Below are 27,272 nucleotides of genomic sequence, written 5' to 3'. Positions count from 1 at the left end.
AATCTTTAAAAATTACTGAAAATATCTTTTTTATACCTAAAAATTAAACAACGTAACTGCCAGATCAAGAAACAAATGCTTGGGAAGATTGAAACCCCTCTTTTTCATAAGGATGAAACTCTTGCATCTATATCCCTTTGGAGTCATGAGATACCAGGTTAAATTTTTGATATTTTTATGTCTAGAAAAGCTGTTACTGGTCCAGGACTAAATCATATCTATCCTGGGTGTCAGGTCTGAGTTACTTGGGATCGGGGGCAATTTTGTGGAAATTCTATTTTTTGGTTGGGAAGTTGGATAGTGTGATATATGTGAAGAAAAACATTTACCATTGGCTAATTTTTTTTTTTTGTTTTTTGTTTTTTTTTGTTAAAGACAGTTATTTGCAGAGGGTTGAAATAGCAAAATAAGTACTGGGTGAGGTAAATGAGTAGGCAGAGAACAGAGTAGGTGGTCAAAAGTGCATGATAAATACTTACCACAAAAATATCAACATATCACATATGTTGATATTCTTGTGACAAGCTGTAGAACTGTTTGATAATATGGGGTATACTTTAAGATCATTTTTAGAAGTTTTAGAACTGTATTAATACTGTTTTTCCTTTCTCTCTTCTGTACAGCTGGTCTCAAGATACTAACAAAATCTGGCTTATCAAGGCTGAGATATGAAAATTAGCTCCTATAAGATAAAAAGTAACATTTCTAAAATTAGATTTTTTGGGGGGCAAAACATGGCATGAATAAAATACATAATAGTGCAAAGTGGTATGAAGACTCATTAGGACCTATATAACTCACTTGTAGCACTGCCATTTGTAAATAGCAAGAACAATCCAAACTCATGCCAATAAAATATTTATACCACCACACTCCACCATTGTACATGTGATATACAAACCCACAAATAAATACTTTTTTGGGTGAGCACTGCTAGGATTATTCCACTTCTTTCCCCACTCCCACCCATCTGCAATGCTGCTATCCTCCTTCTGGGTCAAGGTAGCTTTCCGGCAATGATGATGCTTTCCTAACCATTACTCTAAAGGCTTGTGACCAAAACTTGGATTGTGTGTCCAGAACACTCATTTCTGGAATTTGATAGGAAGACATTACACATCTGAACACATACCTTCATAATATAATAATTATATCATCTTCTTTTCTGAATGTATGCCATTGGATTGGTGAAGGAGTCCTTTCCAAGAACAGAAATTAACAGGAAAGAAATTTCATTTTCTTTATCAAGGACCTATCCATCAAATGGGCTATAGCAAGCAGTGAAAAAGATAAGCAAGACCTCATGTGATGGAAAAAGGGTATCCATGAGTGAGAAAAACAATACATGGACTTTACAGAGATGACTCATGGGTTAAAAAGTAAAACATATCATGCTTTCACTATGGCCTGCTGAAGGCACCATTATCCGATGAACATAATATTGACACTATATTTAGCAATCTGCATCCTCAAATCTCTCCATAATAGCTAAGTGCTATATAAGGGTGTGTGTGTAAAGCAGGGGTGGGCAAACTACGGCCCAGGGGCCGAATCCAGCCCTTCAGACGTTTTAAGCCAGCCCTTGAACTCCTGTTGGGGAACGGGGTCCGGGTCTTGTCCCGCTCCACATGTGCCATGGCAGCAGCATGTCCCCCTTCTGGCTCCTATGCGTGGTGCAGCCAGGGGGCTCCATACGCTGCCCCCGCAGCTCCCATTGGCTGGCAACTGTGGCCAATGGGACTGCAGGGGCACTGCCTGCGGACGGGGCAGCACATAGAGCCATCTGGCTGTGCCTCCGCGTAGGAGCCGGAGGAGGGACATGCTGCTGCTTCTGGGAGCTGCTTGAGGTAAGTGCCACCTGGAGCCTGCACCCCTGACCTCCTCCAGCACCCCAACCCTGATCCCCCTCCCATCCTCTGAACCCCTCAGTTCCACCTTCCTACCCCAGAGCCTGCACCCCCAGTTGGAGCCCGCACCCCAACCCTCTGCCCCAGACCAGAGCCCCCTCCTGCACCCTGAACTCCTAATTTCTGGCTCCACCCCAGAGCCCACATACCCAGACAGAGCCAGCACCCCAACCCCCAATTTTGTGAGCATTCATGGCCCGCCATACAATTTCCATACCCAGATGTGGCTCTCAGGCCAAAAAGTTTGTCTACCCCTGGTGTAAAGCATTATCATATCATTTTTACATATGCAGAGAGGTTCAAAAGGGTTACCCAATGTCATTCTGAATCAATGACAGACCCAGGAATAGACCCAGATCTCCATATTGACAGACTGGTGCCCTATTCACTGAACTATGCTAATGCAGCTTCTAATGTTTTGAGAAAACGTGGATAGATGACCAACTCACTCTTTTACCAATCTTTGTTATATATAAATACAGTGCCTGTAATTACTGAATTTACAGTGTAATTAACACTGTGATGATGCTTTTTGCTGCCACTGCATTGCTTTCTGACCATCTCGAGAATGACTGGCTGACTTTGGTGCTTTTTTCTTGTTGCAAAGAGATCTATCAAACCTGAAATACCTCTCAGTTTACGATCCATTTACACTGGTGGATTTGTATTCTGTTTACTTAGTCCCCCACAGCAGTGAGCTCTTCACTGATGCGTTAGAATCTTCACTAACAAAGTTTGCTGTGCCAGTCTGAAGATGAGTGCTTCACTAAATAGTTTTGTGTTCCCTGTCTCTCTCTGATTTTCATGTATGACACTAGAGTTACACTGTCTGGTATGACATGCTGAACACTCTATAGTCAGCCATTCAAGGAAATGTATACATAGTCTCTCTGAGGGACACAATCTTGAATGGATTTATGAGCCACACAAAACTTCGACACTAACGGGTTAGCACCTGTAATCATCCTGTCTGGTATTTAAAGATGTGTCTCTTCCATGACGTGTCTGGTAGGACATGGACTATCTTTGAAGCTTTTTTTCTTGTGTCAGTTTCTCAAAATTAGACTCTCTAATTTCCTCCTATATACCTTGGCCCATGGGATCATTTCAGGGACTGAAACTATGGAGTATAGAATTTACATCAGGGATTTTATTAAGTTTGCTTCATCTGGCATACTTGGAAGATCGGTTCCCTTAACTTGCAAATTTATCTTTGAAGAGGAATACCAGCAGTGACATGGAGTACTGACTGTTAGTCCTACTATATGACTCATCCATTGTGTTCGAATCAAGAAGCTTTCCTGGATTGACAAGAAAGGAGCGCTTCTGTAATAGCCAAGCATTCTCCCAGTGGCTGAATGTACTTCCGAGAGCTACGCAGGTCTTACTAGAATATCATCCATGCAAGAGAGCGCCTCCAGCCTGAGAACAATGATCACCTAGCCTTTTAGTATATTGATAAATGGTCTTAGGGCTGTGCTTAGCTTGGAGAGGAAGATCTGGATGGACAATGGATGCCTTGAAAGTGAAACCTCAGAAAGACTCTGGGGCTGCATGGGATAACACATAAGCATGTCCAGTGTACTATGTAATTATTGTAGCTGCTGGAGGGCAGTATGGCAGCCAAAGTCTCCATATAGAACCTTACCTGAAACATTTTATGAATTTGTTCACATGCCTGAAGTCAAGTATGACTTAATTTCTTGCCGTTTTTCTTTGGCTGTAATGGCCATCTCACTATAGCCCTTGTCCGTGGAAGATGTGCCAGAGCTATTATCTTATCATGGATGCTCATTTGGTGGGTGCAGGTTAGGAGACATTGGGCAGATGAGCTTGAATTTGTATATCACCTCTGAGCTCTAGAATCCACTTACCCACTTACAGACAATTTTCACTACTACGGTAACAACTGAAGCCTGTTAATTACCTTACGTATGCAATGCTCGTTACCTGGGTAGCATTTGTTAGTAGGCATGGCATGTAACTGTTATTTGCTGGATTTTGCACTGAACAAAGGAATAATTAGTTCCATCCTGGTATCTACCATCTCTCCCTCCTTTAGACTAATATCTGCTTCTTGAGTACATGTTGGCAGATTTCCTCTGCCTTTGACTGATGACATGAAAAGAGGGCCTGGTTTGTAGAATCTTGCCTCTCTCTTTTTTTTTGTCTGCTTCTGGAATGGAAGGGACTTCTTCCTCTTTGTTTGGTTATGCCATGAGTCTATGAAGTCTCTCTCCAAAAAGTTCAACTTGGAAGAGAAAAGGAGTTGGTTATTCTGCCCATCTGTCTTCCATGCCCTCAGTCACAGCTTTGTGCATGAAGCTATATTTGAGGCAACAGAATTTTCCAAGAATTTACCACCATTTGTCATGAAATTACTAGCCTGGAATATACTACATAGCCCAGACTTGACTTTGAGTCTGGTTGACCTTTCCACATTGCTGGCCCATGCAACAATGGCCATATGAAAGGAAGTTACAGAGCTAGATGTTTGTGTGGCTGATGAAGATGTCTGGAAGATTTTATCTCAATTACTGGTCTGGACTTTGAGAAAAAATCCATTGTATAAGAGATTTCTGTGTCTTGAGGGATGTAATTGCATCTTTGACAGATGAGGCATCGATTTTTTTCCTCCTTTACAAGTTATAGAACAGTAAAACTATGTTTGATGGAGCTGCTGCTCTCAACTGGGAGTTTCCTACTCAGCCATAATTTTATCCATATATGTTTATGCATGATAGCATATAAGCATGAATGATTCTTTGTCACTGGAGGGAAAACATTTGCCAAGGTATCTGAAGTTCAATTTGGGCTGTGGAACTTTTGCCCTAGAGGAAAAAGAGGACAACGTGTCCACTTCTAAAACTATTTTGTCTTTTCCTTTGGGCAAGGAGAATCTGCCTTGGGCTTGTAGACTGTTCTTGCCTTTCTCCCTTATGTGAGGATGAAAACCCTAGTAGATGTTCAACCCCTAACGGGCTCATCTTTCAAGTGCTTGGTTTAGCAAATCCCACTGAAAAGGGTATTTTAGAAAGATGAGAGCCATCTGCTCTTACCACCTCCTTTTTGTGACTAGCTCGGATTGTTTGCCAGTATCAAGTCTCTCCTTTTATCTCGCTGTGTGTACTTTGCATATCTGAGAGGCAGGATGTGTACAACCATACTCTTTTACCAGCTCTGGGTCAGAGACAGATAAGCCCTCCTGGGCCACTGCTTAAGTTGCTCAAAACAAATATTTGCCTCCTCATAGGGCCTCAGGGGTTTTCCCCTTGTGGTTGGAAAATTTGGCTCTGCTTGAAATTGATCTTTGGAAGCTCTTTGATGGTGCGCCACTTGGGGGAAACTGAGCTAAGGAGGGCTAAGGATGGGAGGAAGCAGAGAGCTGAGAAAAAGAAAAAAGGCAGAACAGCAAAAAGCACCAAAGTAGTAAAAATAGATAATGTGAGAGACACAGCACAGGGATTTGTGTCAGTGTGTACACACCACTTCCAGAAAAAAAGGGGGAAAGGGCTACAGAAGCTTCCATGTAGGAGAGAGAAATACCCGCTCCACAACTCAGGAGGAAAGAACTGACATCTGGCCTCACGGGTGAAGCCATCCTTTAAAAAAAGAAAGCAGCATTTGAGGCTATGGGAGAGGACTTTGCTTCCAGAGTGGAACATACTCCGGCTGGACCCCAGGCCAAGAGGACCACCATGAATAGTGCCTAAGACAGAATTCCAATGTCTTCTGGAAAACAAAATTAGTTGTTTGTGAATTAACCCTTCCAGAGGGTTTGGAATAAAAAACCCTGTTTAATATCTCACTGTGTAAACCTTTAAGTTAGCTGAATGTTGGGGCAACTAGAGACTTGCCAGCCATGCCCAAAAATTAAAAATAAAGGCTACTGATTACTTCAGCAAGAGTTCAAAGTACAATTGGTGCTTCTCTGCCCACAAGGGAACTTCTGGAGGTTTCCCCAAAGGATGAGACCCATGACATCCTCTGCCCTTGCAGCTCTGTACAACTGTCTCCACATTAATGTAAAGCACTTTTAACATGCAAAGAGCTAAGTACCATATTACTATTTACATTTTTCATATCAGACATGTATATGCCTTAAAAAAAAAAAAAGATCCCTCTCTCATGACCAGTTCACATCCATCCCCTTCCAACTATAAATAACCTTATCACCTCATAGTTTCAAGTACTCTCTCTACAATAAAAAGTAACCTGTTTTGCTCCCCTCAGTTGCCTGTTACCTCTCACACCTCTCATCCTCCCAATACAGACTATGGATTTCATCTTATACTAGCAGATATGAGGGAACATTATATGGTAGCTTTGACTAAGTTTGAATAACTGATGTTTGTATTCTATATATTAATAGCTGCAAGACAATAAGTTGGTGTTCATCTTCTGAAAAGGACAAAGTTCAAACTTTTAACAAATTCATTTCACATGCACCACCTAACCTGTGGAACAGAAGATATACCAATTCATGCATCAGCTACCTTCTAAACACAAATGAAATTCACACAGCTGCAGACCATCTCCAATTTACCCTCAGATAGTTAAACTTCATTCCTGAATCGCAACTAAACAAGCATGAGCTGTAACAGGCTCCCTGACAGCCCACAATCAGATACTCAGAACCTAAGGGGCAGGCTGAGGGCTACACTATTCTGTTTCACAATAACCCTGCAATATAGGAGGTGCAAAGCTGCACCACCACATGGGAGCATCAGAAGGCACTACACTAATAAGGTCATCAGCAGGACAGATAAAATGACAAAGTGTTGATATATCTCCATTAAAAGTGAAATTAATAGTTTTTCCTCCCTTTAAAGTTACTGATACAGTTTCAGTCTTATCTCCAGTTTAAAGATTCTGATCTGGGAATTATATATTTACCTTTGGAGAAGTATTATTATATGTCCATTTAATGTATACTACTTATCCTCAATAAGAATATTATGCTAAATTAAGATAAAAGATTGCTCTCCTTATAGTGTGATATTCATTATTGTATTTTTACTCTGAAATAAATTGTTAATCAACAAGCCATCTATAAATAGAAGTGAAACTTTTTTTTATTTAGAAACAGAATATAATAGCTAGCTATGTAACTCCCCTAGGTTTCCACTGCCAAGAGCTACTCGGATTTTTTTCCCCAACAACATTTTTATTAAATCTGTTTTAAAATTACTTGTTGAGAAGTATATGCATGTTACAGGTATTATAGTAAAACCCTTTCTCATTCATATTAGTGTCCTAGGGAAGTACTATTTCCCCCTTTCTGAGTTATCACTTGATATTTTAAAATGGAGAAAACACCAGAAAAAAGAGATTTATAGAATGATGATTCTGTTCTTGAAAAAATACATTATTTGGAATAAAGCCTAAAGGCATCGAGTCAGCAACAGGAGCACAAAACATGACATACTTGCAGAAAGGAGGCTTTTTCAATTCTCAGTGTCTCCAGAAAGACAAGCAATAAATCCTTGATGATATAATGCCAGCAACAAATTATTTTCTTGATTTTTTTTTAATATAATCATTTGTACAATCTTGTTTCTTTCCTGCTACTTCTACTCTTAGTGAGGCAGATTTGACTATAAGTTTTTTATTAATATCACACACAAATCTGTCCAAAAATGCACTTCACTAGTTTCAAACTAGGTAGTAACAATTGACAGATTAGATTAAGCAGGACCATTGCTCTCAACTAAGCAAACAGAATGCCAATTTAAATGGGGAGAAAAAATAATGAAGTTATGCAAACCTTTTTAGTGCACTAAGCTACTATCATTATACTACTTTAGATAATATAATATTGGGTTTCCCTATTAAATTAACTAGTGTAAATAAATTTGGAAAATACCCAGCTTGTTATATAAATGACAAAGACAATTTTTAGTGGATTCTTTTTACAAAAAGTAGAGCAGAACTCTCAGAGATCCAAGATCTTGCTTTTGCCCTCTGCATGTGAGAAATAGGAAAAGAACATCTTTTACCACAGATAAACAAGCTAGTCCAGGATTCTGGAGCACAACTTCTCATTTTCTAAAATTATACAGCTTTATACAAAGGTAATGACCTAATGTACAGTGACATCTGACAAAATTCACATGGCTAATGAAGACTTGAAACACTGGATAGAGCTACTGCCTAGAACTGATAGTCACAGTATAGGCTCTACATAGACAACATCAGGGGTTCCCAATTTTCTTCCATCTCTTGACAGATGCATTCACTCCCCCCTTTCATGACTACACAGACCACCCTTCTCCCCTTCCAGTGGTTATGGCATAACATTCCTGGGGCAACTACAGCAATTGCTTACATAAAAGAATAGTAATAAGGAAGTATTTAATGTAATTTTAGCTTCTTTCAATGTGATTTAGCAGCTGGAAACAAGACAGGGAGCCAACATCATGTGACAATCCAGCTCTCTGAATACCACCAAGAAGTGCAGTACAGCCACTGGTGGTCCACAGAACACAATTTGGGAATTACTGGATTAGACAGAATAGGCAGGAAGAGTAATCCACAAAAACTGGAGTTTAACACATTCTCCAGTTCTTTATACATTTACATATTTATATTTGCCATCGTTTGCTTGGGTGCTGGGAAGGGGCAGTGATATATTCTAATCAGATATTGTAGGAAGGTATGGTCTATAGGTGAAAACGCAAGATGACCATTAGCAATTGCTTTCTTTCTGGGTCTTCTCTAATGTGTCTAATATACAATTTCACTGAGCCCAAATGACACATGCAAAACAGATGTTCCCTGTATAGCCTATTAAAGTGCCTACTTCTATTAAGTTGTATCCATAGAGATGACACAGACTGCCCGAAGGACAGGATAGTGCTCAATTGCAGGTCCTGGATTATTCTGTTAGTGTGTGTATCAGGAGAGTGCATTTACTTTTAAATTTTGGCAGCAGTGTAGGGAGATGCACTATAATACATACATGTTTTCTCTCTGTAGCCTTCAGAGACTTTGCAGTATAGTAAAAAAGCTGGGTTCCACATAGTGCTGCCCAGTATTTTGTCCAAGATGCTACCTACAGAGAAAGAGAGAGAACAGATTAATAAAACAAAATACTGTTGTTAAAAATGCATGTATGTTTACCTCATCATCCCACAAATTTCCCTAGAACAGCAACTGCCCAGGACCTAGCCCAGCCAAAAAGAGCTGCCTTTTCACTGATGCTATTTCTAGTTCATAGAATCATAGAATATCAGGGTTGGAAGGGACCTCAGGAGGTCATCTAGTCCAACCCCCTGCCCAGAGCAGGACCAATCCCCAACTAAATCATCCCAGCCAGGGCTTTGTCAAGCCTGACCTTAAAAATATCTAAGGAAGGAGATTCCACCACCTCCCTAGGTAACGCATTCCAGTGTTTCACCACCCTCCCAGTGAAAAAGTTTTTCCTAATATCCAACCTAAACCTCCCCCACTGCAACCTGAGACCATTACTCCTTGTTCTGTCATCAGCTACCACTGAGAACAGTCTAGATCCAGTCTTAATCTAGTTAGATTAAGAATACATAGGAACACAGTATGAATCAAGAAACTAGTGCACAGAGGTCTTGATCACTCCTCTATGATCCAGGCATCAAACAAGGTAATATTTATTTCCTCTACTTTACCAAGAGTTTTCATTCAATACGGCACTGACTTTGGGTACAGAAATACCTTTTCTTTTTAATGATATACTTGCCATCAAGGGAAATCAAGAATTAGAACACTGACTTCTTTGGAAATTACTGATTTATCACAACATATTTGTAGCAACACAACTATTAAGACCCATTTTAGCTGCTGTCATTTCAGTACTCATCCTCCATCTACCAGGGTAGAAAAAACAGTTACCTACCTTTCGTAACTGTTGTTCTTTGAGATGTGTTACTCATGTCCATTCCACTCTAGGTGTATGTGTGCAGTTGTCAGAGATTTTTGCCTTAGCGGTATCAGCAGGGTCGGCATTGGTGCCCTCTGGAGTGCCAAGCTCATGCGTTGGTATATTAGGCACCATCAGCCCTACGCCCTCTCAGTTCCTTCTTGTCAACCACTCAAATAGAGGGGCAGGAAGACAGGTAATGGAATGGACAAGAGCAACACATCTCAAAGAAAGGTAGGTAACCATTTTTTCCAGAGTGCTTGCTCATGTTGATTCTATTCTACGCAACTCACAAGCGGTATTCCTGAAAGTGGGCTCGGAGTTCATGGTTATGTGGCGTGCAACACTGCTCTACTGAAGCCAGCATCATCTCAGGCCTGCTGGGTAAGTGTGTAATGAGACGTGTAGATGGATGACCAGGTAGCGGCCCTGCAGATATCTTGAATAGGCAGTTGGGCCAGAAAGGCCAACGACAAGGCTTGTGCCCTAGTCGAGTGGGCGGTTACACCCAGATCTTTCACCAGATCATAGGAACTTTCACCAGATCATAGCAGAAACGGACGCAGGCAGTGATTCAGGATGAAATTCTCTGGGCAGAACCTGGAAGACCTTTCATCCTATCCACCATCATGACAAACTACTGTGACTTACAGAACGGCTTGGTCCTTTCAATGTAAAATGCCAGGGCTCTCTTGATGTCCAGAGTCTGCAATTTGCGCTCCTCTTCCGACTTATGAGGTTTTGGAAAGAAGATGGGTAAGTATACGTCCTGACCCATACGAAACTGAGAAACTACTTTGGACAGGAAAGCTGGGTGCAGTCGTAGCTGGACCTTGTCCTTGTAGAACACCATATAGGGCAGCTCCGAGGCAAGTGCCCTAATCTCAAAGACCATGCAGGCAGACATTATTGCCACCAAGAAAGAAACCTTCCAGGAGAGTAGAAGAAGGGAGCAGGAAGCCAAAGGCTCGAAGGGAAAACCCATGAGTCATGACAGCATGAGATTCAGGTCCCAAGGAGGGACCAGGTCACAGACATGGGGATAGAGCTGCTCCAGACCTTTCAAAAACCAGATTGTCATGTCGTGAGTGAAGACTGACCTACTCTGTAATGGAGGGTGGAAGGCCAAAATAGCAGCCAAATGGACCTTAACTGATGAAAGAGAGAGGCCCTGGATCTTGATATGCAGAAGGTAGTCCAAGATCGACTGCAGTGAGGCCTGTTCGGGCCGGACACCCCAGTCTGAGGTCCAGCACATGAACCTTTTCCATTTGGCCAGGTAAGTAGCCCTGGTGGAGCATTTTCTGCTATCCAACAGGACCTGCTGGACATGGCTGAACACTCCTATTCTTCAGCATGCAACCATGCAGCAGCCAGGCTGTCAGACACAGTGCTGCCAAGTTTGGGTGTAGAAGACTGCCATGGTTCTGGGATAGCAGATCTGGCCAGAGGCAGCTGCAGTGGGGCGGTCACCGAACCAGTGCTGGCGAGGCCAAGCCAAGCCAGGACAATCAGGATAACCTTCCCCATGTCTTGTTTGATCTTCATGAGGACTTTGAACTAGGGATACCGTGGGAAGGCATACATCACAGCCCCCGACCATGGGAGCATAAAGGCATCTGACAGAGAGGCCCTGTCCAGTCCCCGTATTGAGTAGGGCATGTGGCACTTCCCGTTCTGACGGGATACGAACAAGTCCACCTGGGGAGTTCCCCACCTCTGGAAGGTCACACTGACCATCTCTGAATGGAGCGACCACTTGTGGTGAGAAGAGATAGTCCTGCTGAGGCGATCAGCTACCATGTTCCTGGCCCCAGGAAGGTGTGCGGCCACCAAATGAATGGTATGCTGCACACAGAAGTCCCAAAGATATAGAGCTTCTTGGCAGAGGGATGATGACCTCGCTCCACTCTGCCTGTTGATGTAAAACATCGCAGCAGTATTGTCCATCAGGACCTGTATCATCCTGCCCTCCAGGTGGGGCAGAAAAGCTGGCAGGTTAAGTGAACTGCTTTGAATTCCCTGCCGTTTATGTGGAGGCACAGGTCATCCTGAAACCAGCAGCCTTGTGTGCTGAGCTCGCCCAGGTGGGCCCCCCAGCCCAGGTCCGAAGCATCAGAGACCAGGGTCAGCTATGGAGATGGGGCTGCGAAGGAGACTCCCTCCAGCACTAAGTCGGGGTCCAACCACCAATCCAGGGATGACCAAATATGATCTGGCACCCTGACCACTCTGTCTAGATCAGTGGTCTCCAACAATTTTATGCCCAAGATCACTTTTTGAATTTAAGGGCAATTTAGGATCTACTCCGCACCTTCCCTGAGGCCCTGCCCCTTCCCCAAAGCCCCACCTCACTCACTCCATCCCGCCTCCCCCATCACTTGCTCTCCCCCACCCTCACTCACTTTCACCAGGCTGGGGTAGGGGTTGGAGTTCGGGAGAGGGTGTGGGCTCTGGGTTGGGGCTGAGGGGTTTGCAGTGTGTGTCTATGGGGGTGGCAGCATGTGGCTCCACGCACTGCCCTTCTCTGCAAGCACTGCAATGGGAGCTGCGGGGGCAGTGCTTGCAGGCAGGAGCAGCACGTGAAGGGAGACCCCTGCCCCACTCCCCACCTCTAGGGCTGCACTGGCCGCTTCTGGAAGTAGTGTGGGGCCGGGTCAGACAGCCCCGCTGGAGATCGCGATCGACTGTGAGATCCTCTAGGATCGAGACTGAGCAGTTAGTGACCACTGGTCTAGATCATGTCTGTTGAGGATGTAAACCAATGTCAACCATGCTTGCAGTGGCTGGAGATGGAGCTGGGTACGATGGACCACATACGTACACGCCGCCATGTGGCCTAACAACTGCAAGCAGATGCAAGTTAACATGAGAAATTAAGTCCAACATGGCTTGGAAATGGGTGTCTGGAAGGAAAGCTCTCGCTCGCATAGAGTTGAGGACCGCCCCATGAACTCTATCCATTGCACCAGTCTTAGGGTTGATTTCTATTCGCTTATCAAGAGGCCCAGGTCATGGCAGGTGGAACGTATCAGATCAAGGCTCCTTTGCACCTGCTCCCAAGATTCTGCCCTTGATGAGCCAATTGTTGAGAAACAGATAGACCTGGACGCCTCGACGCCTCAGGTAAGTGGTCACTGGTGCCATGCATTTTGTGAACACTTGCGGGGCTAGCGAGAGACCAAAGGGCAGCGCTCTGAATTGGAAATGGTGCTGGCCCACCGTACTGCGGAGGAATCGCCTGTGCCCTTGGAAAATGGAGATATGAAAATAAGCATTCTTCAAGTCAAGGGCAACATACCAGTCTCCCGGATCCAGGGAGGGGATGATGGAGGCTAGGGAGACCATGCGAAACTTCAACTTCTTGAGAGACTTGTTGAAGTGCTGCAGGTCCAGAATGGATCTTATGCCTCCTTTTGCTTTCGGGATTAGGAAATAACAGGAGAAGAACGCTTTTCCTCTCATTTCCCAAGGGACCTCCTCCACTGTTCCCATTTGCAGGAGGTTCTCAACCTCTTGAACGAGGAGTTGCTCATGAAAACGGTCCCTGAAGAGGGATGGGGAATGGGGGTGAGAAAGGGGGCAGCTGAGAATTGAAGGGTGTAGCCCAGGGATATAATTTCAAGCACCCAGCGGTCCGAAGTCACCTGTGGTAGGGTGTTGGTGGTTGAGGAAAGAATGAGGCAGATCCAGGAAGCTGACTGGGGTATCGCTTTTGAGTGCACCCTCAAAATGAGCAATTCTGGCTCCCCAAGATATTTCGCCAGGCTGGGCTGCACAGGTGAGCAGGAGGTGGAAGGCGGTGACAACAAAAACTCATGTTTCTGTCCCTTCTCCTTGCAGATCTCTGCCGAGACTGCCAAGACCTTGGAGGCAGGGGTGGCTGGCGAACTGCTTCCTTGCCAACTCCAGCATATACAGACCCAGCAAGAGTAGGGTTGCCCAAGTGTCTTTCAGTCCATGCAGCCTCGCATCCACTCGTTCTGCAAAGAGTCCATTCCCATCAAACAGGAGGTCCTGGATAGAGGACTGCATCTCCTGGGACAGGCCTGTGGTCTGAAGCCAGGAACCGTGCCTCATGACCACTGCCGATGCGACCATCCTGGCAGCCGAATCAGCTGCGTCCCAGGCCATTTGGAGGGAGCATCTAGCCACTGCTATACCTTCCTCAATTAGGGCCCTGAATTCTTAGGCCAAGTCCTGGGGCAGGGAATTCTTGAACTTACAGAGGGAATCCCATAAGTTTAAGTTATATCTCCCCAAAAGAGCCTGGTGGTTTGTTACCCTGAACTGAAGGCTGGCCGTTAAATAAATTTTTCTTCCAAAAAGGTCCAGCCTCTTGGCTTCTTTATTTTTGGGAGTAGAACTGGTTTGCCCATCTGTCTTTCTCGTTGGCAGCAGAGATGATCAGCGACCCCAAAGGTGGGTGGGTATACACGTATTCAAACCCTTTAACTGCGATGAAATACTTCTTTTCAGCCCTCTTGGAAGTGGGCGGGATGGAAAACGGGGTTTGCCAGAGGGCTTTAGTTATTTTTAAGACCCCATCGTGCACCGGTAGCGCGACACATGAGTGGGTTGATGCCAAAAGCACAGTAAACAACGTGTCCAACTGTTCCATCATATCCTCCACCTCCAGGCCCAAGTTCGGGGCCATCCTTCGAAGCAGGGCCTGGTGGCTCTTTAAAATCATTCAGTGGGCTGGCAGAAGAGAGCCCCGAAACACCCTCATCTGGAGATGGGGAGGGCCTAGGACATCATCTCCTGTGGGGGAAGGGGCATTAGGAGTGGGCATTCACCTCCTGGCATCCAATTCTGCTTCACACACTGAGCCCGGTGCTGCCAGTGCTGTCGATTGCTTTTCCAAAGCAGCAATCGATGAGCGGTGTTAAAAGGGCATTGGCATAACCAGCATGCCCCAAGCATTCCAGTAGAGCCACTGTGCTGGCCACTGGTCCTGCTGCCAGGAAGGCATCGCGGAGGTCGACAAGACCTCAGGTGCCCACTCATGCCGGTGCTGCCTCGGAGCGGGGCTCAACTCCCTTTCAGAGCCCTTCAGTGACCATGGTGCTCTCGATGCCAGAGTTTGACGGCTAAATGTCACCGTAAGTGAACGGTGCCTTGAGTAGGCAGATTGGTGCTGGGAGTGAGGAAACTCGTACCGCATCAGAGATAATTCCTGTGGTCCTGTGATGGGGATCTATGCCATGGAGACTGCTGGTGGGAGGACAATCAGTGCTGGCCATACTGTGACTGACATCTCCCTTTGGACGAGCCGGGTCAGGTAGGTGGAGACTGTTGAGTGCAGTGCCGGCAACTAGGACGTCTAACTGGCAACCTGGACTGTGGAGACAGAGTGCTGCCTCAGCTTTGGGGACCAGCATGTTCGCTTGCCCCCTGGAGGGGCAGGAGGTTTATGGCTGGCTTGCCCTCATAGGGAGCCTTTGCCAGGTCCAGCCTTGTGCATAGTGCCAGTGGTGCTGGGAGATCCTTTGCTCTCTGGATGCCGGTAGGAGGTCCTGGGAAGACAACAGCCCTGCCATGAGTGAGGGTCCCCTACTACTCTTGGGAGTTGGTGGTGGATCTCTGGGGAGGCTAGGGCGTCCGACCAGGGAGGCACTCCCAAGTAGCTCCGGGGTGAACGGGCAGCCTGAACTGGATCCTTTACCTGATGCCTGTTGGCCTTTATTGCTTGGTTTATTGCTGGGGAGTCGTGTTTTTTCAGTTTCTTCTTGGGCACTGGCGAAGGGGAGCATTGCTGGGCAGAGCCCGGTGTCGGGGGTGCACTATACACGAGGCCGAAGTGCTGGGAGTAGAGTCTGGCTGGGAGTGCTCTGATGCCGGGCGGAGAGCAACCTCCGTGAGGAGGGCCCTCAAATGGATGTCATGCTCCTTTTGTGCTCTTGGACCAAAGTTCTTACAGATGCAACGCTTGTCCTTCACATGTGATTCCCCCAAGCACTTTAGGCAGCTGATGAGGTGAGCCTGGCTGTTTAAAAAAGCCGGCGCTCCGCGAACCAGCTGAGCGGCGGGGAACCAGCTGAGCAGCGGGGGACAGGAGAGCAGCAAACAGCAGGAGTTTGCCTGGGATCTGTGTTGGTGAGTATCTGGGTATCTGAGTGTGTGTGCTTGGTGAGAGGATCGGAGTGTTTGCAGTGAGGGCAGCTTGAAAGTTTAAACAAGTGCTTGATTGGTTGGCTGAAAAGGGCGGGAGTTGGGAGTGTTTTGTTTCAGGTGAGCCTGGCTATTTAAAAAAGCCGGTGCTCCGCGAACCAGCTGAGCGGCAGGGAACCAGCTGAGCAGCGGACAGCAGAGCAGCAAACAGCAGGAGTTTGCCTGGGAGTTCACCTGGAGTGAGCCCACTGAGGCTTACACCCTAACGACTTCTCTGAGTAATTACTGCCTCTCCTGAGGAAGCTCATAGTAGGAAGGTAATATGGATGGGGAGTGTTCAACTGTTGTGACCTGCACTGGATGTGCCATGTTTGTCTTTCTTCCAGAGGACAGAAGCGACTTTGTGTGTACAAAGTGCAAGCTGGTCTCCATATTGGAAGAGAAGGTTCAAGGTCTGGAGCAACAGGTATCGACCCTGCGTTGCATAAGAGAAACTGAAGATTTCCTGAAGATTTCCTGGACAGACGTCAGGATATGCTTCTACAGGCACAAGGTTCTGAAGATTCAGAGCAGGCTGCGCAGCGTGGACAGGAGAACAGTGAAGAAATCTGGCAACATGTGACCTCCAGAAGAAGAAGGGGGAACGTCCATGTACCAGCAACACAGATACAGGTAAGTAACCGTTTTCATGTTCTCTCCACAGGTACTATTGCGGGTAGTGGCCCAGATGATACATCTGGGGGAAGGGAGCAGAAGGGGACTCCACCAGCTGAAAGGCATGAGATGCACTGGCCAAAGGTTGGGGGTTCCACGACCACCACTCCCAAGAGAAGGAGGCGGGTGGTGGTGGTCGGGGACTCTCTCCTCAGGGGGACTGAGTCATCTATCTGCCGCCCTGACCGGGAAAACAGAGAAGTCTGCTGCTTGCCAGGGGCTAAGATTCGCGATGTGACGGAGAGTCTGCCGAGACTCATCAAGCCCTCGGACCGCTACCCCTTCCTGCTTTTCCACGTAGGCACCAATGATACTGCCAAGAATGACCTTGAGCAGATCACTGCAGACTACGTGGCTCTGGGAAGGAGAATAAAGGAGTATGAGGCGCAAGTGGTGTTCTCGTCCATCCTCCCCGTGGAAGGAAAAGGCCGGGGTAGGGATCGTCGAATCGTGGAAGTCAATGAATGGCTACGCAGGTGGTGTCAGAGAGAAGGCTTTGGATTCTTCGACCATGGGATGGTGTTCCAAGAAGAAGGAGTGCTAGGCAGAGACGGGCTCCACTTAACGAAGAGAGGAAAGAGCATCTTCGCGAGCAGGCTGGCTAACCTAGTGAGGAGGGCTTTAAACTAGGTTCACCGGGGGAAGGAGACCAAAGCCCTGAGGTAAGTGGGGAAGCGGGATACCGGGAGGAAGCACGAGCAGGAGCGTGTGAGAGGGGAGGGCTCCTGCCTCATACTGAGAACAAGGGGCGATCAGCGGGTTATCTCAAGTGCCTATATACAAATGCACAAAGCCTGGGAAACAAGCAGGGAGAACTGGAGGTCCTGGCGAAGTCAGGAAATTATGATGTGATTGGAATAACGGAGACTTGGTGGGATAACTCGCATGACTGGAGTACTGTCATGGATGGGTATAAACGGTTCAGGAAGGACAGGGAGGCCAGAAAAGGGGAGGGAGTTGCACTGTATGTAAGGAGCAGTATGACTGCTCAGAGCTCAAGTATGAAACTGCAGAAAAACCTGAGTCTCTGGATTAAGTTTAGAAGACTGAGCAACAAGGGTGATGTCATGGTGGGAGTCTGCTATAGACCACCGGACCACGGGGAAGAAGTGGACGAGGCTTTCTTCCGCAAGTCGCAGAAGCTACTAGATCACTCGCCCTGGTTCTCATGGGCGACTTCAATCATCCTGATATCTGCTGGGAGAGCAATACAGCGGTGCACAGACAATCCAGGAAGTTTTTGGTGCAAGTGCTGGAGGAACCAACTAGGGGCAGAGCTCTTCTTGACCTGCTGCTCACAAACCGGGAAGAATTAGTAGGGGAATCAAAAGTGAATGGGAACCTGGGAGGCAGTGACCATGAGATGGTCGAGTTCAGGATCCTGACACAAGGAAGAAAGGAAAGCAGCAGAATACGGACCCTGGACTTCAGAAAAGCAGACTTTGACTCCCTCAGGGAACTGATGGGCAGGATCCCCTGGGAGAATAACATGAGGGGGAAAGGAGTCCAGGAGAGCTGGGTGTATTTTAAAGAATCCTTATTGAGGTTACAGGGACAAACCATCCCGATGTGTAGAAAGAATAGTAAATATGGCAGGCGACCAGTTTGGCTTAACAGTGAAATCCTTGCTGATCTTAAACACAAAAAAGAGGCTTACAAGAAGTGAAAGATTGGACAAATGACCAGGGATGAGTATATAAATATTGCTCAGGCATGTAGGAATGAAATCAGGAAGGCTAAATCACACCTGGAGTTGCAGCTAGCGAGGGATGTTAAGAGTAACAAGAAGGGTTTCTTCAGGTATGTTGGCAATAAGAAGAAAGCCAAGGAAAGTGTGGGCCCCTTACTAAATGAGGGAGGCAACCTAGTGACAGAGGATATGGAAAAAGCTAATGTACTCAATGCTTTTTTTGCCTCTGTCTTCACGAACAAGGTCAGCTCCCAGACTACTGCACTGGGCAGCACAGCATGGGGAGGAGGTGGCCAGCCCTCTGTGAAGGAGGAAGTGGTTCGGGACTATTTAGAAAAACTGGACATGCACAAGTCCATGGGGCCGGATGCGTTGCATCCGAGAGTGCTAAAGGAATTGGCGGATGTGATTGCAGAGCCATTGGCCATTATCTTTGAAAACTCATGGAGATCGGGAGAAGTCCCAGAAGATTGGAAAAAGGTTAAATGTAGTGCCCATCTTTAAAAAAGGGAAGAAGGATGCTCCTGGGAACTACAGGCCGGTCAGCCTCACCTCAGTCCCCGGAAAAATCATGGAGCAGGTCCTCTAAGAATCAATTCTGAAGCACTTAGAGGAGAGGAAAGTGATCAGGAACAGTCAGCATGGATTCACCAAGGGCAAGTCATGCCTGACTAATCTAATTGCCTTCTACGATGAGATAACTGGTTCTGTGGATGAAGGGAAAGCAGTGGACGTGTTATTCCTCGACTTTAGCAAAGCTTTTGACACGGTCTCCCACAGTATTCTTGTCAGCAAGTTAAAGAAGTATGGGCTGGATGGATGCACTACAAGGTGGGTAGAAAGTTGGTTAGATTGTAGGGCTCAATGGGGAGTGATCAATGGCTCCATGTCTAGTTGGCAGCCAGTATCTAGCGGAGTGCCCCAAAGGTCGGTCCTGGGGCCAGTTTTGTTCAATATCTTCATAAACGATCTGGAGGATGGTGTGGATTGCACTCTCAGCAAGTTTGCAGATGACACTAAACTGGGAGGAGTGGTAGATATGCTGGAGGGTAGGGATAGGATACAGAGGGACCTAGCAAATTGGAGGATTGGTCCAAAAGAAATCTGATGAGGTTCAACAAGGACAAGTGCAGAGTCCTGCACTTCGGATGGAAGAATCCAATGCACTGCTACAGACTAGGGACCGAATGGCTAGGCAGCAGTTCTGCAGAGAAGGACCTAGGGGTGACAGTGGATGAGAAGCTGGATATGAGTTGACAGTGTGCCCTTGTTGCCAAGAAGGCCAATGGCATTTTGGGGTGTATAAGTAGGGGCATTGCCAGCAGATCGAGGGATGTGATCGTTCCCCTCTATTCGACATTGGTGAGGCCTCATCTGGAGTACTGTGTCCAGTTTTGGGACTCACACTACAAGAAGGATGTGGAAAAATTGGAGAGAGTCCAGCGAAGGGCAACAAAAATGATTAGGGGACTGGAACAAATGACTTATGAGGAGAGGCTGAGGGAACTGGGATTGTTTAGTCTACAGAAGAGAAGAATGATGGGGGACTTGATAGCTGCTTTTAACTACCTGAAAGGTGGATCCAAAGAGGATGGATCTAGACTATCCTCACTGATAGCAGATGACAGGACAAGGAGTAATGGTCTCAAGTTGCAGTGGGGGAGGTTTAGGTTGGATATTAGGAAAAACTTTTTCACTAGGAGGGTGGTGAAACACTGGAATGTGTTGCCTAGGGAGGTGGTGGAATCCCCTTCCTTAGGGGTTTTTAAGGTCAGGCTTGACAAAGCCCTGGCTGGGATGATTTAGTTGGGATTGGTCCTGCTCTGGGCAGGGGGTTGGACTAGATGGCCTCCAGAGGTCCCTTCCAACTCTGTTATTCTATGATTCTATGTGGGGGTCACTAACAGGCATAGGCCTGTTACAGGCAGAACAGGGCTTAAAACCCGGAAAGCTTAAAACCCCACTGGGACTCCAGCTTACTAACTACACTACTTTACTACTACTTACTAACTAACTACTGTAAACAAACTATTTACAAGACACCAAAGTTTGAAGGAAGGAGAGAACCGGTAACCAACTTGCTAGGCAAGGAGAAAAAGTCGCACCGACCAACTGTCACGGGCGGTAAGAAGCAACTGAGAGGGCATAGGGCTGGCAGTGCCTTATATTCTGACACATGAGTGCTGCACTCCACAGCTGACCCTACAGATACCTCTAAGGCAAAATTCTCTGACGACGGTGCACATGGGCACATGCACACACCTAGAATGGAACTGACATGAGCAAGCACTTGAAGAAAAACATGCTTTCTGCTCCAAAGTCACCATTAATCAGGTGATGCTTATATAGTGGTATAATTGTCTTCCTCTCACTGGATACTGAGTCTATCACAATGTGACCATCTCTATAAGCTAGTGTAGTGGAAACTACAACATTGCTTCTAACCCACAGTCAGCAAGCCAACTGAGCTACAATAATAGGTATTTGTGATGGCTTATAAAAAGCTACAACGATTATTTTTGATGTGCTGCCCTTTGTCAGCAAATTGTCAGTTGAAATTACCATGTTTAAATAAAAAGAAATTTCCAAACCAGCTGCTGATAGAAGCAATATTAACAAAAAGCAGTATTATTTACTGTATGATATCAGCATTGTAATTAAAGGACAGAGTTGCTTTTCTTCAAGATGATTTAAAAAAGTGCTGCAAACATTTACTCTAATTTGTATACATTCATACTATATTTTAATGATTAATAATACATGAGTCTTTTTTTAAATGGTCAGTTAACTTATTTCTCTAAATTTACTATGTGCCAGAATATTGTAATATATGAAATATTTCAGCAGAATCACTGTATTTGTTGACAAATCCCAGCAGTTTTAAAAGATCCATTATGATGCTCTGCACACACTCGTTAACATCAATAGATTTAGCAAACAAGGACATTTTCGTATTTTTAAAATATAAAATGAATTAACTTTATTTGCTCTGAGTTTAAGTATTTACATTACAATATCATTTGCAATACTTTTGATTAGTTGAACACATGCATAAATTACTATATTAGAACAAGGACATTTAAGATAGACTGGGCTTGCAAATAAATGAGAAGTATAGAAATAGATATGATGTTCGTGTTTGTGATATCCAAGAAATCACCTTTATAGACAAATATGTCAAAATACAGAAATAGTCTATAAGGGACAGATTCTCAGCTGGTATACTTTGGGATAGCTCCCTCAGTCAATGGAACTATGCCAATTTACATCATTAAAGATCTAGCAATAAATGAGTGGGAATAATGACATTTTGTACTCCAGGTTGCTTGTTCACTCTTTGGATCAGTTCAACAGTTAGGGAGGGAAAGGGAAACAAATGGTTAGCACTTCCACACTCTAGTTGGATATGAATGGCAGCAAAACTGACATTCTAGTTACTAAAAGGAAATAAAAAGACATCTTCCAACAACAGAACACTTTTTGGGAGTCGAAGTTTGAAAAACCTACTTGGTTTAAGGAGAAAAATATGTAGGTCTAAAAATGTAAATAAAATCCAAGGAATTTTGTGGTGTAAATCTACAATCATCTGATAGATACATTACTTCTAGAGAAATATTTATTTGCTAAATCAAGAAAAATTAAGGCCCTAGATCTTGCAGTTTTATCTGCACAGACTGGCACTTGAATCAATGGCACAAACATAAGGGTCCATCCACATGGATTCAACTGAAGCATGGGTGCCAACCTTATCATGCAGTATTCCAAGTGCTTTGGCTTGGGGGAGTCTGGAAGTTATAAATATAATTATTACATACATAAATATCATTAACAGAGTGTTACCATTATAGTTTAAAGCAAAGAAGTTCAGAGAAGGATGCCATTTCCTCCTTAATATATCCAGTTTTATTTAATTCAGGCATTGTAGAGGTGTCTCAACAATGTATGAAGCTATAGACTGTGTATGCAAGGAAGAGGCAATAAAACTGTACAGGCTGTAAATGTGAATTTTCCTGTGTCTATAGACTTATATCAACACTAATATTTTAACAATATTTCTGTTTAATTTCAGTAGTTTCCAGGCTCTTGTCCTCTAAAGGCATTTGATTTTTTTTCTTTTAGTGGTGGATATGGATAGATACCAAGTTATACTATGGTAAATTAAATGCATTTATAAAGTTATGGAGTTTATGCAAATGCAAAAATGTTAACAATTTAGGATTAATGAAATACTTTTGAAAGAACACAGAAGATCAACTTCTGTAACAGTAATTCCTTGATTTAGACAGATCACATGAATTCCAAAAAATCAAATCTAGGAGCAGGAGCCTTTGTAAGTGGCAAATATATAAGGTACCTAATACTGAAGTCTTCACTCACTTTTTAGTCAGTTCCTACCTGATCATAATTCCTACTGATTTTAGCAAGAGTTCTGTTTCAGCGAGGACTGAGTAAAAAGTGAGCAAAGACTTCCGGATTTTAACCAAGTAGCTTTGTTCTGTTTTAAAGATATCATTTTAAAATAAAGGAAAAGGAAAAATGGTTTAGCATATATTTGAAGTCTTACTGTAGGCTTTTTGCCTTCCTTCAATAGAGTCTTCCTCCTGAGAACACCTTGAATAGTAACTGCTCCTGGATACAAATGAACAGCCAAATCTTCAGATTCTGCAGAACTACAAGAAGCATGTGAGAAAATAGCATGAAAAATTTATAAAATATCCTTTTCCCAAAGCAGTACTCCAATCATTACCCAAACATAATATGAACATCTGTACTTTAATTTAGAAATGCTGACATTTTATTTATTAGACTTCATCATGGAAACAAGACTTTGGTGGCTATGAGGGATTGCTCTTGTGGAATTTACAGTCAGAAGCAGAAGTAAATGATCACTCAGGCTATGGCTACATTAGAGAGCTTATAATGGCGCAGCTACATCAGTATTGCCGCGCCACTCTAAGTTCTAGTGTAGCTGCTCTAAACTGACAGGAGAGCACTCTCCCATCAATTTAATTAATCCACCCCCAATGAGCAGCGGTAGCTATACTGATCGGAGAAACTCTCCTGCTGACATAGTGCTGTCCACACCAACTCTTAGTTCAGTGTAACTTACGTCACTGAGGGGTGGTGGCTTATTCACACCCCTGAGTGACATAAGTGGTAGTCACAATAAGAAAAGGAGTACTTGTGGCACCTTAGAGACTAACAAATTTATTTGAGCATAAGCTTTTGTGAGCTACAACTCACTTCATCGGATGCTGTAGCTCACGAAAGCTTACGTTCAAATAAATTTGTTAGTCTCTAAGATGCCACAAGTACTCCTTTTCTTTTTGCAGATACAGGCTAACACGGCTGCTACTCTGAAATAAGTGGTAGTGTAAACATAACCCGTGACTCAGACTTTACAGAGAGAAGGGACCAACATGATAATCTAGTCTGCCTCCTGCATATTGCAGGCCACAGACCATCACCCACCCACTGCTGTAATAGACCCCTAACCACTAGCTGAGTTAATGAAGTTCTTAAATTATGATTTAAAGACTTCAAGTTACAGAGAATCCACCACTTATACTAGTTTAAACCTGTAAGTGACCCTTCCCCATGCTACAGAGGAACAACAAACTAATGAGGCCAGAAGGTGATTCATGATTTTAAAAAGCACTTCCCAAAGCTTAGGATACAGTTATATTTCAACTATAACTAATTCTAATTGGTAAATGGTCATAGATTTGTCATTACCCCCTGAACAAGCAATGCTGTATCACTGTTGCAATTTTTTATTAGAATCTTTTCCTAAGTCCTAGTGGGAAAAACTGGATTTTTTATTAGAATCATCTGAGTCAGTCAAATTACAAAAAATAAAATTAAAAATCCACAGCAAAAGCTCAATAAAACATGCATAATTTAATTATAAGGTATTTGAGAGCAGTAAAGGAACATCAATAATAGAGAGCAGAAAACCTGGCCCACAGAAGTAAATTGTGGGTGTTTTAATGCAGTTGATGTGCTATTAATTCCCTATCAATCTATATGGTGCCCAAAAAGAATATGCCAAAAACAGATACCTGGTATTGGAAAAGGAAACCAAACTTTATGAAAAGTGAGCAACTGACTGGCTTACAAATTATTTTAAAACAGGAAAGATTCTTATTTTCACAACAGGGATTATTTCAGTTTATATCAACCAGTTTACATAATTAAATTGGTGTATGCATCAGCTCTCTAGAAATATGCTGAGAAACTACAAATTTCTGACATGTCTGTTGAAGTAAACCAGAATTAATCCATTAACCCATCAACACATTTATGCATATACAAAACAACTCAGAAATCTGGCAAACATTTTCACTACAGCTACTAATTGACAGTGATACACTGACAAATTTGGACACTGATATGAATGTGAATTTAACTCAATTACACGTAACACTCCCTACTCATTAATACATAGGAGTTATTCTCTTCTCTTTTACAACTACATTACCACACCGCTGCAGACAGAGTTGTAATTTAATTAGACAATGAAAAGCTGAGTGAGCATGCAGTTTTATATATAATGCTATTTAAAATGAGTCTGGCCACACGGAGGGCCAATTTTAACTCATGACTTGCAATTTAACCAAGTCAGCCATTTTGTTCAATGAAGAATTAACACAGAAAACATCTTGGACGCAGTTTTGAGCACAAGAAGTACGCTTTGTTGCCAACATGGTTTCTACCACCACCCACATAGTGTTACACTGTTAAAAAGCTACCTATAGTAAAGCACCTTTAAGTCTTGATGTAGAGATACAATATTTAGAAACTGGATAGGCAGAACAGAATGAACCAGAGTCTGTATGATGAAACAGATCAAATCACAGAAGAGAAAATTTCTGTTTTAAGGATCACTACCTTAATTTTGCCTTGAAAGTTAGAAAGATCAGAAATGTCGGAGGACACCCACTTAATTATCAAGCCAGTCACCAACACCAGAGGAAAAATCTGTGACCCCTGGGTGCAGGGGATTATTGTACCTGCTGGCCTTCATGTGGCCTCGATAGCCATTTCGTGCCACTCTTGTCACCGGACCGAGAGAATGGTATAATCTGTTCCTGTTGGATTCCATTATAAATTGTATATATTACATATACTTTTATCCACACAAGCAGCATAATTTGCTAGAACAGTGTAATAAAGTCTCTCTTGTGCCACATAACTACCACTCCTACAATAAGCAGTAGTGGATGATTTCATTAGGAAAAAACATGCAGTGGTAGATGTCAAAATCTACATTTCTTATCTGAACAGATGTTCTTGATGTCACTGCTCATAGCACTGGGGTATTTTTATTGTCATCTCAATTAATGGGTTTTGAGACCAGAAAAGCTTCTTTTAAACTCACAAAATAAAAATGAAAATACTATAAGGAACTAGGTTGCAAACTGCTGCCTTTAATGCTGACTACAGATACTGCTACATACTCTGTGACAAGAAGCAAAGGGCAATAAGGCCCCTAAACTTAGATATAGGCACACAAGCAACCATAGTTAGAGGAATACAAAGACTTCTTAACTAAATCCTGAGTATAGGCACAATTTCCAAAGCAACCACTGAAGCCAACAACTTACAAAGAAAATCACATACAGTCTGCTATGAGACAATATCTATTTAATATGCTATGCATTAAAACAGATACTTCACTTGGATACACCTTTATTGGCTGGGGAAAGTCAACAAAGCAAAATCTTGTTAGTGAACGATATTTGTGGCTTAATATATTATGGTTCCAAGGTCAAATGCAAATTATTTAAACTCTAAGAGACAGCAAACCTGTAATCTCAATGCTTCAGTTTAAGGGAGTATAAACGTTACTTAGGAAGTTTTAAGTTTTGGAGCCCTTCACTACTACTTTCAGTACTGCTACCCAATTCCAGCACTTGGTTTCTACACTTATCTTTTGAATATTATTCTGTGCCTGAGTCAAAGCTGGTTATATAGGGCCAGACCCTTAGCTAGTGTAAATTGTTGTAACTCCACTGAAGTCAATGGTGATATGTTGATTAATTAATAGCAGTACTGAAGAAAACAGTAATATCAAAAAGGTTAAACAAAATGCAAAGTTTACATTCCCTTACCAACTCAAATAATTTCATATGCTGTAATAAGAATCCTCGCCATAGATGTACTATAAGTATAAATTTCCACCCTATTCTCCCTCCCAAGGAAACTGTGTTCTAAATAATTAATCTCTGCCCTTCAGCAACACAGGTATCTTTCAATTTGCAAAATTTGATAAGGTCAGGTTTTTTTTTTAATTTCTAAAAACCCGTAATGATTTAGACAGCTAAACTTATGTTTACAATTTTTAAAAATTAAATATAACTGTTACATCAACAACATATATAGATCAGAGGTTTTGACTTGCATCCATCTTCCATGTAAATGATGGAAATAAGCTTTGCTCTAATCTTTGAATTTGTCTTTGCATAACAAGGAATCTATCAGTCTGGATAAAAACTATATTAGGAAAATTGCCCACCAGCACTTGAGATGACAGACCATTGGTCTATCTACATGCTGAGGTACGACCTCCTAGAGGAGGGAACACACTTGACAAAATTTTGCTGACAATATAATTGAGGGGAAATGGTGATTAGATCTGGTTTATATCTTAGCCAAAACTGAACAGAATTTCAAGAGACACACAAAAAGGCACTTCTCTAGCCTGAAGGCTTTCTCCCTGATGAACTTCAAAAGCCTGCTTCAAACAAAAGGAGTGTTAGAGCTTTAAAAAAGTCACAAGAACTTTTTATAATGGAAAGCCTTAGGCAACCTAAATATAACTGTCACTACGAGGCAGAGAAAATCCAGACTGATCTATTCCCTGCCATAAAACAACAAATTGTAGGTAAGGATAAAATTGTTTCATTTTCATACACAAGTAATCCATCAGTCTGGAAATGGAATATTAGGA

At 43.5% G+C, this 27,272-nt stretch overlaps 1 protein-coding gene across 7 annotated transcripts in view; it reads right to left on the bottom strand.

Moving 5' to 3' along the window:
- Positions 1–27,272, bottom strand: part of RALGPS2 (Ral GEF with PH domain and SH3 binding motif 2) — a 279,035-nt gene that overhangs the window by 10,505 nt on the left and 241,258 nt on the right. For 6 of the 7 annotated variants that reach the window (XM_073356496.1, XM_073356497.1, XM_073356499.1 and 3 more), the window contains 3 exons: positions 25,333–25,410; positions 22,884–22,989; positions 8,869–8,961 (listed from right to left, as the gene is read on the bottom strand). In XM_073356496.1, the coding sequence (XP_073212597.1) occupies positions 8,869–8,961; positions 22,884–22,989; positions 25,333–25,410 (277 nt within the window). The remainder of the gene's footprint in view (positions 1–8,868; positions 8,962–22,883; positions 22,990–25,332; positions 25,411–27,272) is intronic. The other variant, XM_073356498.1, reaches the window with a different exon arrangement.

Source organism: Lepidochelys kempii, chromosome 8 (genome assembly GCF_965140285.1).
Source record: "Lepidochelys kempii isolate rLepKem1 chromosome 8, rLepKem1.hap1, whole genome shotgun sequence".
Taxonomy (NCBI): Eukaryota; Metazoa; Chordata; order Testudines; family Cheloniidae; genus Lepidochelys; species Lepidochelys kempii.
Note: the sequence above shows the minus strand (reverse complement) of the source record. Positions and strands in the feature narration are given on the sequence as shown.